We start from the raw sequence: 16,654 nt of genomic DNA on the forward strand, positions 1-16,654 counted from the left end.
GGGGACTTGATCCCAGAACCTGCTCTCATGATCTGAACTGAAGGCAGATGCTTAAACGACTGAGTCACCCAGGTAACTCTCTATACGACAATTTTATTTGAAGACTTGGACATGCAAAAAATGAAAAGATAGTTGAACAATCAGATAGTTTTTGTGGGTTGCACAATTTTTGGTGGATAAACAATGTCAATTAGGAATGAAAAAAATTGACTTTCTCATCTCTTATCTCCATTCCACTCCCAGAAAATAAGCAAATAGCACACTTGCACATGCACACTGATGGGAAATTATGCTGAACGCTGTTATAAGGGAAAATAATGTAGAAAGGATTACCCAATGTCACTAATTATCAAGGAGATTCAAATAAAAATCACACTTGTTAGAATGGCCATTATGCAATTTAAAAAAAACAACAATAAGACAGTAAGTGTTGGTAAAGAGAAGAAAAATCAGAATCTTGTACTTGGTTGGAATACAAAATGATGCAGCCATTATGAAAAACAGTATGATGTTTTCTAAACATTAAAAACACATTTACCAATTGATCTAGCAATCCCATTTCTGGGTATTTATCCAAAATAATTGAAATCAGGATCTCAAAGAGATAGTAGCAAGACCATGCTCATTATAGTTATATACACAATAGTCAAAACATTGAAATAACCTAAATGTCCATTGATAGATAAATGATAAATGAAACATGCTTTATACATACAGTAGAATACTGTTCAGCCTTTAAAAAGGAAAGAAAATCCTATATGAGACAAGATATGAAAATTGCAAATTCATGCTTTTTAAATAGAGTCAAGGTAAAAAGGGGTATATAATTAGCTGTGATTTGTGGTTCAACTTGAAGAAGATTGTCATGACAGGACTGTGTTTCTAATGTTTCTAATCACTATAAACTCTATAATAATCTAATACTATATATAGATCATAAACTCTATGATAATCTAATCACTATAAACTCTAAAATAATCTAATTCTACAGTCTAATATTTCCTGGAAAGATTGATATAGATGCTAACATCACTCTAGGCCACAGTTTATGGTTTTTTGAATTAGATATATTATTTGAAACAGATTAAAATAGGATGTAGCTGAATAAGACAAGAAAAAGGATATGGGTAGATTGGTAAAATGTTAATAATTCCAGGAAAATCATATAATATATGGAGCTATCCAATGATACATATGTGATGTTAACATCTCATCTGAAGTAGACTGGAGTTCATAAATTTATAAACTTTTAATTTCCCAATTCATTTTGTTAGAACAAAGTGGATGTTTTCATGTAACTTTGTAATTCAATGGTATTACCAGATCAATACCATTAAGTAGAGTGTCACCCACTAATCCTAAAGGCACTCATGAATATATAGATACATAGTTAATTGAATGGACATAGGAAGCAAGTCTACAGGATGCAACTGTCCATGAGAAATGCTTGCCTTAACTGTGGCCTCCTCTGCTTTAAGTATCTCTACTGAACCACTAAGGATTTTAACTTTAATTATGTTCTTAACTTTTTTAATATTCATATATTCTGTACTATTTTTTTTAATGTTATTTAAATGTATCCCACTACTCAGACAACAGATTTCAACCCAACATATTGTCACTTTATTCTAGGAAAAGGAGTTTTCTAATAAATATAGGAGTTATTTGGATCAGTGGCAATATCATCACCATCATCATCCTCTCCACTGAGAATTAACGTACATAAGGACAATATAAGGTCCAGTTCAAACATTAGTTGACAGAATGCACAAAACTTTGATTACTGAACTGTAACTTTAAATCATGTGCAAAATCAGATAAAAAGAAAATGGTATTTCAGAAAAGGAAAATTCTAAAAAGAAATCTCCCAAACAAAATTTAAAAGCAAAAGGTAAATGCAAATATACTTAGTCTACATAAGAAAACAGAATTTTTCTTTTGACATAGAAGTAGGGAGTTTTTATCCTGACCTAAGTACTCATCACTAGAAATATTATAACACATTACAATATTACAATATTTTGCTTATTTTTGAGCCAAAGATACTATATCATTATTATGAATGGTATAATCAAAAGTAAAATGGTGAACTTTTAATGTATAAATTCTTTCACCATTTGAGGCACTAAAGGATATAAATAGAATAAGGAAGACATTTAAAACAATAAAAAAATCAATAACCATTTTATCATCCTGAGAGAATCTTAAAGAAATAAAGTGAATTATTACTTCATAAGAATTGTCAATATTTTTATTTCTCACATATCAAAGAAGAATTAGCAAATAATTTACATTGGCATGAGAGATGTTCAATAAATAATAAATACCATGTGACGGCAGAATTTCATTCCAAAAGTTCTAAATCACCTTTAACATGTAAAATGAAATTTCTATCCATATAATAATGTGAAACGTATTACAATAACTGATTTTTCCATTAACAAACAAGAATTGCCTAAGAAAATAACATTTAAAAAAAAGATTTTATTTATCTGAAAGAGTGGGCGCTAGCATGAGCATTTAAGGGGGAGGGAGGGTGGGAGGGGAGGTTCATAGAGGGGGAGGAGGGAGGGAGAAGGAGGGGAAGAGGAGGAGAGAGAATCCTGAGCTTATTCTTAAATGAGCTCAGAGCACAGAGCCCAGCAGGACTGGATCTTGCCGGGATCATGACCCAGCCGAAACCAAATGTCCGAGGCTTAATGGACTGAGCCACCCAGGCGCTTCAGAAGACAACAGTTTAACATTAATATCTACCCACTGATGTAAAACAAAACTCCACTATTTTCCCTCCGGCTCTCAAAACATAAAGAGAAATTATTTCTCCCAATTCATAAGCATACATGATCACAACTATAAAAACTAACAGCAATATATACTATGAATTATGAAGGATGTTCATACATATACTGGCTAATTATAAGAAGTCCTTTTGATTAAAAGAAACAAAATCAGACCATTTCACTTATGTTAATAGAAACAATAAGGGACTTTATTTATTTTTTTACAAAATCATTTTCCCTACTTTTTCTCATTTTATCTTCATAGCATTCCAGTAAAATCAGTGAGATAAGTGTAACTTACCCTACTTTTACAGATGTAAAACCTCAGCTTTAGAAATTACATTTAGTGGTAGTTCCAAAAGCCAGCCCTCCCGATTACTCATCTAAGTTCAGGAAAATTGGCATTCTAAGGGGTTTTTTTCTGTTTAAGATACACAGAACCCAATTCTAAAATCTTGACTTTTTATAGCTAATATTTTAGAATTAAGTGCAAAAACAAAATAAGTGAATGCATTTGATTATAATAAAACTTACCATATCGAGTAGACAGATATTTAATGGGTGTCAGAGAGAGGACTAGATTCTGGGTCACTAAGGTCAATCAGTTTATGACTCCCAAAATGCTTTCTCCTGGGGAGGAGTAGGAGCATCACGGAAGGTAAACAAAACTCTGGCTCCAGGATTTGAGAACTCTGGGGGGCTAGTGGGTAGGAAGCTGAGAAATGGGAATGAGGATGGACCACCTCCTCTGCTCTAAGTATAAAATGAAAATTCAAGCCCTAGCATTAAGAAGGGAGAGTGATTACATGGGTTGAAGAGAGAAATGAGACCAGAAAGGTTGGTGTATGTCTGCCACAGGCCTAGTAGATCACCATGAACTCGGACTCAACTCATTTGATAACATAAGACATAAGAGGCAATGTTTACAATAATCAAATTATCACTTTAATAACATTGTGCAGTTTGGAGAGGGCCTACACCTTTCTTGCCCTATGGCCCTCCCACTTCTGGCAGTTCGGGTCAGTCTCTTCCGTGTTTCACTCTGTAGGACTGTTATAGTATATATAGGGATTTATGATTTCAAAATATGGGGGAGGGGCTTTTGGCTTACTAATTCTGAATACTATGTGTAGGAACAAATGAGTAAACACTCTGAGGTCATTTTCACTCAGCTGAAATTTAACACACGTTGTATTGGCTGTGTGTGTACACAAATATATACACAATGTAATATAACACTTTATCATTATGTCCCTATTCCCACCTTGGTCTGAAGAGCCACATCACATACCTGGGTTATTTCTTTAGTTTCCTAACTGCTGTCTTGCTACCCTTCACTCCTTCAAACTATCCTATTTACAGCACTCAGACTATTCCTATTTAAGTTTTTAAAAAAAGGTTTATTTCTTTGGAGAGAAAGAGAGCGTGCATGCACACGCAGAGGGAGGGGCAGGGGAAGGGGGAAAGAAAGAATCTCCACAGACTCCTTGCTGAGCCTTGACCCAACAAGGGGCTCCATCTCACAACCTTGAGATCATGACCGGAGCTGAAACCAAGAGTCAGATGCTCAACCTGTGCTCAGGCAAACCCCCAGCTCCCCCATACCCCCCTTAAAAAAATTACTTATTTACTTGAAGAGAGAAAGAGAGGAGTATTCCTATGTGTCAGCCCAGGGGCTTCTCATCCCACATGAGCAGAAGCTGAAGTCCTGACAATGGCCCACAAGATTCCATCTCTTTGACTGCTTGGACCGGAACCTCCGCTGCCCTCTCTCACATGCTCGTTAGCTCCCACCACGCTGGGCTCCTTGCTGTCTCCGTTTTCCTCCCGCACATCAGGCATGATCTTGCTCTGGGCCTCTGCCCTTTTCATTTGTTTGCTGGAATACTGATACCTTCTGGCTCCGTCTTTCCTCTCCCTGGGAACTTTACTCCGTTCCGGCCTTCTGGGTGAGGCCCTCCAGGAACACCCCTCTACAGCTGCAAGCCCACCCCCTACAGGCGTAGCTCTGCTCCTTGCTGGATTCATCTCCTTAGCACACACCACCATTAAATATAGGCTACTTATAAATATTTTTGCTATTTTCTGTCTCGCCTGCTAAAAGGTACAGTCCATGCTTTCTTCATTTATGTCCCCACGGGGTCAAGAGAGATCACTCTAGACAGCATGTACTAAAAAAATGATAGAAGTAAACGGATCCACTCATAGACCTCAGCAGACTCAAGCACCATGAAGGATGATGAGGAGGATCTAGGAAAGACTAAAGAGTAAAAGAAAACAAAAGGAGCTTAAGAAGGAAATCTTATTTTCTTCCAATGATCAGTGTAATTTACTATACATATGAAAAGCCTTCAATCTGAAATCATTGAATGCTGGCATGAAAACCTAAAAACCTGCATTTCCGCAGAACATTCTTTCTGTTTCAACACTCATTGCTCTAGCTGGAGCACAGCAGAATGTCGTAACTATAAAAGTTAACAATGAAATAAATGAAAGCTGGAAAGATCTGTTTCAGTTCCTGGACAGTTCCTTGCCCTGAGAAGTTTACAATCTGCTGTTAGAAATTACCCGAAGGTTACCTGGGATTCTTTGGGATGGGAGGGAGCATATCTGTAATCTCCACTTAGTTATTGTACTGGTTTCTAATGCACGCGGAATACACCAGTGCGTTCTGAATTTCTATAGTCCTCTTACCACAACCAAAAAAACATAAAGTGCTCATAAAAAGTCACTAAAAAATGATTTTTTTTCCCCTTAAGGGTAACTTTCTTCTAGCTCTTCAGAATTATTTTATATTTTTATTCATTTAGACCCTCATCAAACCTTACCTCCACAGTGAGTACTTTTTAACCACCGCCTTTCTAGACTGTAGGCACCTTCATAGCAGAATAGCATCATATCGTTCTAGGATAGACCTGTGCAGAGTAGTTACTGAACACATGTTGTAACCCATATATACTCTTCATTATTTCTGGTATTCCTAATAATAGCACCACCACTCCTTTACAACAACCTTCTCGCCAAACTCCCTGTTGTGTTTCATTTTGTTTTGTTTTACCTCCATCTAACCTCAGTATATTACCATGGCACCCCAATTCATTCTTATAATTCTACAGTACACACTTCAGTGTCCTTCCCATTAAGAAACATCTCATGCAGGGATGAAGTCAAGTTTTGCAGGGCCTAAGGCTTATGCGGTTTTAAGGAAAAAATATAAAGTTATGAATACAAAATGGGATACAAGTGAATATTTGTTAAAAGGACAAAAAAAAGCCACAACAAATGACAAATGGTGAAAAAGCAACAGATGCCACAAACACGACCAATTCCTCGGAACTTTCTGGAGCCATGTCAGGGGCTTGCTGCATGAAGAAGGAGCCCTGACACTTGACTTTCATCAGTGTCATAATTTCTCCATTCTGGTCTCATTTATTTCTTCAGCGCATGTAATCACTCTCACCTTCTTAATGCGAGGGCTTGAATTTTCGTTTCGTCCAACACACTCAGCTCATCAGGGCTCACATGCTACCATTTCACCTTCTCGTTCGAAACCTTTGACCATGGACCATTTCTATTCTCAAGGCTCACTCTCTCCCTGACATTGCTTCAACAGGTAAAGGGTCTCCTAAGCATGCATGAGAGAAAGGTCTATAGGAGGATTCTGTACATTTAATGCCCTAGACCCAGTGGGCTTCTGTGATTCGTCAAAAGTCCCATACAAAAGGAGTTGATGAGAAAAATGAGTCCAGACACTGAGGGTCAGACATCAGACACCTACACCACAGCTCTGCTCACTAACAAAATGTGTTTTCAGTGACTAACAGACCGTGAAAGTTACATGAACAGATCCTCATGGCACCTAATCCAGAGATTTTAATCAGACATGAGGTTTACTGATTAACAGACTGGTGATAAGAAGAAAAACTTAGAAGCCTTTTCAAAGATTAGCCAAAACTTTGGTTTTACAGTTAAAATGAGAAATGGCTTAATCACTTCAGGCATTCCATGTTTGTTTGTTCTTAACTTATTCAGGCCTGATAACGGAAATAATATTTCACTGTAGCAGACAGCTCTAACGGTTCAGTGTTCCCCCATGGGAAGCCTGAACTTTGTAAGAATTATTGTCATCCACGCAAATAATTTTATCTGTCCTAAAAAAGTAACTTCTATAGCTAGTCTAGTGCCTTAGAGTTAACAAAGCACATAAAATATATCGGCTCCTTTCATTCCATTAACCCTGTGAGATAGGTCTTAAAACCTCTCAGTTGTACAGATGAGATAAAAGGAGACTGAGGAAACATCATAACTTGACTAAAGTCTTGAAAATGGCTTTATCTCCATGTTTCTGACCCAAGTTCGGTGCTTTGTTAATGAGAAATATTCTGTGTCCCTGTAGTTCAGAGATCAGGACTGACAATGGTCAGTTATCTAAGCATGTGCAGGTATAAGGATTCAAATCTTAATGTAGCAAATATTCTTTTTATCATCAAAGATCTCCAAAGTGAAAGTAAACATGCTTTTCTTGCCACCTATGTAAAACGTGATGCCAAACACTGCATTTAATATTTCCGGTACATTATTTCTAAATCCGACTATTATTATCTCAATTTCCTTACGGAGAACACCAAGGTACTAAAAGTTGAACAACATATCCAGGCGGTTAAGTACAACAGCTGAATTTAAATTCTGACCTGTCTGACTTAAAACACATTCTCTGAATATGTGGGACATGTGAAAACATCAGCTGATGAAGAGCTATTATGAATATTAAAGATAGTTCAGCATTCTTGCTTTCAAAACAACCACTCCAATTCTCTCTCTCTCTCTCTCTCTCTCTCTCTCACACACACACACACACACACACACACACTAAAATGTAGCCTGTTATGGCATACTGACGAGACAAATCCAGAAATTTAAGAATCAGTATCACTTGAACATACATAAACATTTCAAGGTATGGTACCCTTGTTAATAAAGGCAAGCAAATTATGGTAGGGATTATTATACTTAACCAAAAAATGTACAAAACAGGGTAATTCTTTAGTTTTCTTGATATCTCTACCAGAAATATTATGAATCAAACATACATTTCCTCTGATTAATTTCAAAGTAAGTGGATAAAAAATGATAAATATATTTCTTTGTCCTGGCAACACGCTAGTCATCAATATCCTGACAAAGTAAGGAAGCTGTCACTGCCTCCTAAAAGTAATACATCATAACCTACCAGTCCAGTTGCCTCAAGTTTTTTTTTTTCTTCTTTCCATAAGATAGATTCCTAAATATTTATTAGGAAATCTTTGTATTAACATGAAATGTGATCTTTTGTCATGTGTACCTGACACACCAGCTTGTAGGAATTTTGAGAAATCTCATACTAATGACCAATCCGTACCTGGTAATCCCCCAGGACCAAGAACAAGGAAGCTCACTCATCTGTGTGGTGTGTTTCTTGATCTCCAACCTTGATCACTGCCATGCCATCTGTAACATATGCCAAAAAAGCATAAGCAGAAGTAGAGACTTTCTTGCCTAGGAACATTCTCCCTTAAGTTACACAGGAGTGTGTCTTCTAACAGTACTACTGGAGTTAACTCTCCTACCAGAGACTTCTTCATAACAAGGATTTCCGGAGCCCAACTTCTCACATCAAAACCGCCACTCCAAAAACAGCTAGCCTCAGCCTCACACCAACCACTGATTGTCAACCATAGAGCCAACAGCATTTTCTTGCCAGAAACCCTATCAAATCATCTCTACAAAGAGCCAGCTAGTTGGATCAATATCACCCACACTGAAACAATAGAAACTAAGAATTTAACAATATCCATGAATTAGAATTTATGTCACAGGCATATTTCCTCACAGAATGACGTATGGATGAACAAAAGATGAGATCATTCTTCACAGGTATGATGACATGGGAGAATCTAATTTTCCCTATATCCCTGGCTAAATCAAAAGCAAGCAGTGGACATCAACGGTTGTAAACTTTTGCTCTCCTATTCTATGTACCTACTGGTTCATTAAAAGGGTCTTGAAGCTACATTTACATCTTAACACTATATTCTTATCTTGGCTCTAAACGGCTTTCTAATCTTCCAAACCAATTTGATTTAATCATTAATAATAGTAATAACATAGATACAAGCTATATCTTCAAAATCAAATGATTGTTTTTGGTTCACTGACTATAAGATGTTTAGTTCCTATGGATTTACTGTTCTTTTATGGAAATTGTTGAAATTTTAAAAGTATCATGTCAGTAATGTATTTCACAATTAGGATACACAACACTGAAAAAAAAATTGGGAGAATGAGTTCAAGAACTTCAGTGGTTAAATGAAACTTAAAACCAATGATATGCACATGAAGAATTACATTTGGCCCATTATATTTCCTTAACAAAATTTTATTTTATTTACATTTTCTACTCTGCCTTTTCTAGGGATATAATATTGTTATAAGTTGATATAAAATGATACAAAATTGTTTATAAATTTAGCAATTGTTATGTGTTAATTTTTTTTACGGTCCTAACTTATTTTATTATAGTGGTTCAAAATACAATGATTAAATCTCTAGGTAGGACAAGGGTCCAGTATTGTGAATGCATTTAAGACTCAAATAGACCAAAAAAAAAAAAAAAAAAAAAGACTCAAATAGACATGACTCAGTATAAAAAGATCTATTTTCTCTCAAGTTAATCTATTCCTTCAATACAATCACCATCAAATTTTCCACAGAGATTTTCCTGAAAATTGATAAGATTCTGAAATGTGGATGAAAAGCTTATAGGTTAAAAATTGTCCCAAGACGGTTCTGAAGAACAGCAATATGGTACCTACCATATGTCAGGACTTATTATAAAGGTATCATAATTAAAACTGTGACAATGATGTTGGGATAGACAACAGACAAGTAGATTAGAACAAAGAGTAATAAAAGACCCACACATGTATAAAAAAATTCAATATCTGACAGATGGAGTATTGTGGATCAGTGGGAGTAATGACACACTATTCAATAAATGGTACACACACAACTGATTATCTTTTATTGGGGGGGAAAACCTAGAGTTTCTACTCAGACCACAGATAGAATAAAACAACTTAATTCTCTGTCTATCAGGACATTTTATGTGAAAAGTGAGAAAAATTTTATGATTTTTAGAAGAAAATATAGAGCAATATTTTTAACACTTTTGGGTAAGGACAATTTCCTAAACAATACAGAACATTTATAAAACTTAACAGAAACAAAAATGCTAAATTTGACTATATTGAATTTCAATTTGTATAAAAACAAACAAAAAGACAAACAAAAAATACTGGGAGAAGCCACATACTGGGAGAAGACATCTACGCCCACTTATTTGACAAAGGAATATATAAAGATTCCCTCAAATTCAATTCGAAACACATAAACTAATCCAATTAAAGAATAAGCAAAAGAACAGGAAAAATGCAGATGAGAAAAACCCAAGAGTTAACAAGATTAATAAAATATTATCCTATTCAACATTACCAAAGGGAAGGTAAACAAAAACAACAGACACCATAGCATATTACATTTGAAAATGAAAATTCAGAGAAAGAGGACCACAGATGTAGAGAAAGAAGAAGACTCATTTATTACTCACAAATCTAAAAACAGTTTAACACTTTGGACTGCAACTCGGAAAAAACAACTACTGTTGAAAAAAACCATATAACGTTCTCCTATATTATTTAACAACATAGTCATTATAACCAGAAATTTAACTTGTAGAAGAAATTCCTCCACACATGCATTAGGAGACTACTTCAAAAAATCAATTCTAGCATTGCTTGAAATAGTTAAAAAACCTCATAAATAACTTAAATAACCAGAGAATGTTTAAATTATAGAGATGTACAATAATAGAATTCTGCCCCATAGTGAAAATAGATGAACTAGAGCCACATGTATCACTATGAATAAGTCATATAAACTTCATATGACTAAGGGAAGTTGCAAAAATACATTACGATATCATTTATATAAAATTTTAGAAACAAGCAAGATATGAAACATTTATGAATACGTACATAAAACTGTGAAGAAAAGCAAGTGAAAGAGTAACCTCAAATTAGGTCTGGGACAGGAGGAGAAGTCTGGGACAAGAGAGGTGACTACAGGAGGCTTTAATTGACTTCTGTATATCCCTTTCCCCTAAAAATATGACACAAATATGGCAAGATGTTGATATAATAAATATGGCAGGTACATGGCTATCTGCCATATTATTCTCCACAGCTTTTTTTAGACTCAAACATTTGTAATCAAAATTACAAGTCAGCACCCGTTAAGTGCTAAGTTGCATATATCAAACCATGAAATGCTGAGAAGCTCCCCCAGCCCCGCTCCCATCAGGGAAGGTGGAACAGAAAGGGTGGGATGTTGAGCTGCGCATTTCAAAAGACAAGAGGTGAAAATTGTGAATAAGCTGTGCGAGTCTCAGAAGGTAATTTTCCTGACTGGAGAGGGGGCTCAGACTAAGAAAAAACATGTCCTCCTTAATGAATCAGTGAACATCTCACCCTCACTTCCTGTGGTTACTGTGTAATTGGAGACATTCAACCACTGAGCCATTCTGGTAAAATTCACAAGGCTGAGAACAAAACACACTCACCATTTAAGTGCAAATAAATCAGAAACATGTGTCAGGTGGCAAACATCTCCACATAGCGCTTGTTATTTCGAGTTGAGATTTTAACTTCTAATTTAAAACTCCTCACCCTCCGTCACCCTCTGACAAAGCTTTTGGGCAAGAAAAGAAGTGCCAGGGGAAAATCCTCTCCTCACGCTCTGTCACTCTGCAGAACGGTGTGCTGCATTTTCCAGGTATTGTTATTTTTTTTATTTTGTTTTGTTTTTTTCCTGTATCGGTAACAATCTAATACTGTCCTCCCCTCCCCCTGGGATCTTAATTAAAATTCTAAGCAAAGAAAAACTAAAAAAAAAAAAAAAAACAAAAAACCCCCCAAAAAACCCTAGAGTACATTTATGAGCAATTAAGCTCAAAGTTATAAGAATGTGTACCCAGAGGTTATGGTTTCTATTTTGCGCATTTTTTTCCCCTGAAAAGGTAATCAAAATGGTAATTAACCAACTGTAGATGCTGTCTTAAATGTACATGGTTCTTTACAAACAGTAGCATGTGACCACCTGTATTATTAATTTGCTTCACAAAATCCTGTGAGGAGTAACATCTTAATACGTACACAACATTTGTAATTAAAAATTAATTCTTCAACACTCATTTCTACATATATTATTTGAAATCTTGTTTTATTTGACACTTTTGGGCCCTGGGTATGCAGGAAACAAACCTCAGTGTTAAGGGACAAGAAAGATCCACGTACAAGTGACATAAGCACAAATGGATGGAACATAGAGAACTGACCCTGGTCTTTATCAGATTAAACAAAACAAAACAAAGTCTTTGCTTGTCATGAGGTATGGATAATTGTATTATGGGCTCCCCAAATCTGGACATGGTTGGTACTTTGATCTGAGAACAACATAAAGAGTTATTTTTAAGGAAAGCTTTTTTTTTTTTAAAGCATGTCATGAATTCTAAAATTGTAATCATATCGAATAGGTTTCACTACATTAAACAGAGAAAAGAGAGTTTATTACAGAGGAAGCATCTAATTTTTTGAGGCCATTGGTTAAGGAGCTGATTATATTGAACCTGGTATTGATATTGTACTGTGAATAAGGTTGATAATAATTTCTCTAAACATAAAAATTTAAAAATGGAAGTGGCAAGTTTGAAATATACTTTCAAAGTCCATATATTCAAGTGTACTTTTAGATACTCAAATAGTTCAAAGAGAAATAACAATATCAAAGGAGAAAATGAGATAATATCATACATCACTTAAACCCCCAATATTGATGAGCATTATACAGCCCCAATACTGTTGACCTGAAATTATCTAAAATTTTAATCTTAAAGCAAAAAGCAAGAAATAGCACTTTAGAAACTTAGATTTGTACTTTAGTTCCCCAGATGTTTTGTCTTCTTTTTTTCACTCCCAACAGAAAAAATGACCTTATGCATTAAAAGAAAGAAGGGCAGGTTGCAAAAAATCATTCTTGGAAAAAAAAAATTCTTGGTCTGGTATTTGCTTAAGAATGTTTAGGAATGCTACAGAGAAATAAGTTTTAAGATTTTGGAAGATTCGTTTCCCTCAAGTGTCTGACTGTGTAAGTTCTTTCAGAAAATCATTACAGAATTTTACAAAACTAAAAGATTGGCTCAGGATACTTTGATTCACACAATGTTCCCTAACTGCTTTTTTAATTTTAGGGGATGGTACAAGCCTCTATTATGAGTGTTTAAACACAAATTTCTTGAGAATAGCCTAACGATTCTGCAATAATAATTTTTGCTAATTATCAGCATTCAGAAACACATAATTTTCGTACATTATTCAACAAGATAGACAACCTTGTTCAGAAAGATTTCTCAAAACACAACGAATAAAAATCTCCAGGAAGTATAGCGGGGCTTTTTCCCCTTCATTGCGTAAGTCAGTACTTTCAGAATTTTGGCTTATGAGCACTAGAGAACCTACATGACTGGTCAGTATGTTTTAAATGCACAAATCCAGAGAATAAAAAGCTAGAGGAAACCTGGAAATACCTTTGCTTTTCCAAACATCAACAGAGTCTGAATCCATGGCATTGCACACAATGAGAGTGTAAGCATGTGAGACACTGAATCTGAAAAGCCTATTGTAGGAGAAAAAACCAACTTAGAAAAAAACAGTAAAGTTGACCAGCTTTTTGGGAAGAGCCTCATTGTATGGAGTGGGGAAAAAAAAGTACAGTCTAAGAATTCTATGGTCAACCAAATGTTACGCATGTTTTCAATCAAGTGGAAGATAATTTTAAACCATAAAGGCTCAGTGTACATACTTTTGTATTTGGAAATGCAGAAATATACACTTGGAAGACATTAAATCAATTCCTAAGTCTACCGGAACTCAATCTACAGATGGAGATAAACAGTTACATACCCACAAACACATATTTTATCTATTTATTCATATACATATGCTTTTTCCTTAGAAAAGAATTAGTTTCAAACTATGGCAAATTAACCATCTTTAATGCCTTCAATAAACAAAATTTTATGATGGTCATGAAAAATTTTAAATATTAAAAAAAAATCCGCAAGTCTCCAGTGATATACACTGGGTATTAGAGTGACACCTCGCCTCAGGCATAAAAATCAGAGTTGTATTTTAACCAATCTAGAGCTCTGAAATTTTATGATAATCTATCAAAGGTTAAAGAAGAGGGCTCTAAGGATAGCATGTATGAATAAAGCACATATTTAAAGACAAAATAAAAACTATGTAAATATAAATACACGTACATAAACATATATATCCTGAAAATATACTGGTCAAACAAGGTGAGTCCCTGTGGATTCCCATTTGGACTGATGGCCTCCTAGTCAGTTCATCTTTGCATATAAAGAGAATGAATTTTATCATTTTAGCCTGGTGGCCCAGAACACAGGTATTGCCTTGTGGATGGTTTGTATGTTAAAGTAACTCCTTAAAATATTTAATGTTTCAAAAACAGGACCTCAATATTGAACCAAGACAGCATCGTGAATCCAATAGAAAGAAATACTACCAAGGGTTTTATTAAAGACTTATGTTGTAAGAGTAAATAAAACAAAGCTAGAAATCATAAATCACAATGGGTGTGCAAATCACAATGGGTGTGCATTTTACAATGGGTGGACTCCAACCAGAGGATCTGTGCTCACAGAAAGGCCTCATATGGCACTTTGGCAAATCTTTGGGGAGAATTACTAAATAAATAATTAAAATAAAATCTTAAATAATATGCATGTAGCTTTCAATGATTTCAAACCATTCAAACCAAATAGGCAGACCTTAAGACTACTACTTCCAAAAAGGATGAGAAATTTTGTGACAGTCTGAGCATGTAACATTCTAGGTTCATTTCAATTTTCTCTCTTGAATTAATTTGCTTTATATCTATTTTTTAAATTTAAATTTATGAACTTAAAAATGGCTACATAGGCTACCAAGTACAAAGAGTATCATTTCATAACAGTATGCTTCATTCAAATTGTTTTTCAAATCATCCTGATTTGTAGTATTTCCCAATTTCAATGATGTAAATACGGAGAAGGGTTTCTTTATTCAAGTATCTTTGCAAAATCTTAACACAAACAGTTGCTGCAATTTTTTATTTTAAAATAAAAATAGTATATACACTTCCTTCTGGAGTATGCTGTATGAAAATGATCATGTCACTCCCATTCTTAAAAATGGTCTCAATTAAAAAAAAAATGGTGTCGATTTCTATAGCTTAAGTAGATGGCAACACCTAAGGATTAGCATTAGGAGTGATAGCATTATAGTCACAGAAACTTCATACAGACTCAGTGTTCTGTTCACAATTGTTATATGTTGATTCATTGTCTTTACCTTCTTTTAGCTATCTGGCTAACTCTCCTACCTTTTCCTGTTTTATGCATGATATTAGAATATTTTTTTTTAAGATTTTCTTTATTTATTTGACAGACAGAGATCACAAGTAGGCAGAGAGGCAGGCAGAGAGAGAGGAAGGGAAGCTGGCTCCCTGCTGAGCAGAGAGCCTGATGTGGGGCTCAATCCCAGGACCCCGGGATCATGACCTGAGCCAAAGGCAGAGGCTTTAACCCACTGAGCCACCCAGGTGCCCCAATATTAGAATATTTTTAATGATATGATTTCACAGGGGCCTGTGTGGCTCAGATGATTAAACATTGGCCTACGGCTCAGGTCATGATCTCTGGTTCCTAGGATGGAGCCCCAGGTCTGGCTCCCAGCTCAGCAGGAAGCCCACTTCTCCCTCTCCTTCTGCCTCTCCCCTGCTTGTGCTCTCTCTGTCTCTCTCAAATGGATAAATAAAATCTTAAAAAGAATAATAACATGCTTTCAGTTACATATTAGGTAACGTCCTGGTAAAGTGGCATTCTGAGAGCCAACAAGCAAATAAACAAACAAAACAGGCCTAATTTGTCTATTTCCACTTTGTAAATACTCCCACCATGACCAATTCAAGCCATCAATGTGAAGTCATTGAATGTGAAGTTGGGAAGAGCATATCTTAGTGAGTTGGTTGGCTCCAGTAGAGCATTGTGATGAATCAATAATGCCTCAAGTTTCAGAAAAGGACAGTGAATCATTTTAGCATGATTAAATGTTAAGCAATGGGCTGCATTTTATAAAACTATGAAATGACAGAAAAACACTTTCCAAATAAGTATTTTGAGTAGAATAAAATGTAGGTTGAGGCTATTTTATGATTAAAAAATATTCATCATAAGCAATATCATTGAAAGCTTGTAACCTATATGTTAGAGTTTGGAAAATGTGAATGACATTTAATTAACAAGAGAAAATAATCATCATGCATTTTGAGAATCAAGCATTTTATAACATTTGAAAGAAAGTGATTATATATATATATATATACATATTTTAATGGCCCTTTAGATATATCTGTAAAGTTCATTATTTTAAAATGCTTTTGATGTAATAAGGTGTATAGTACCTAGAAGCAGACCAAGAAACCTAGCCCAGGAGTTGGCAAATTTTTCCTGTAAAGAGCCAGACAGTATGTATTTCAGTCTTTACAGACAATTTAGTCTCTGTCATGAATACAGTTCTGTTATTGTAGTGTGAAAATACCCATGTTCAGCATGTAAATTGATGATCCTGCCTGTGTTCCAATAAAACACTATTTATAGAAATAAGCAGCAGATAAATTTGGCCTGTGGGCTGTTCAAAGTTTGCTGACCTGACTTG

General features: G+C 35.2%; 1 protein-coding gene across 5 annotated transcripts in view; it reads right to left on the reverse strand.

Annotated features, from left to right (window-relative positions):
* PCLO (piccolo presynaptic cytomatrix protein) overlaps positions 1 to 16,654 on the reverse strand; it is a 414,175-nt gene that overhangs the window by 97,002 nt on the left and 300,519 nt on the right. The window contains exon 11 of one of the 5 annotated variants that reach the window (XM_047694737.1): positions 8,179 to 8,267. The exons of the other annotated variants lie outside the window; for them this stretch is intronic. Coding sequence (XP_047550693.1) covers positions 8,212 to 8,267 — 56 coding nt within the window. The 3' untranslated portion in view covers positions 8,179 to 8,211. The remainder of the gene's footprint in view (positions 1 to 8,178; positions 8,268 to 16,654) is intronic. 5 annotated transcript variants of the gene reach the window in all.

The sequence above is a fragment of the Lutra lutra genome, chromosome 11, assembly GCF_902655055.1.
Source record: "Lutra lutra chromosome 11, mLutLut1.2, whole genome shotgun sequence".
Lineage (NCBI taxonomy): Eukaryota > Metazoa > Chordata > Mammalia > Carnivora > Mustelidae > Lutra > Lutra lutra.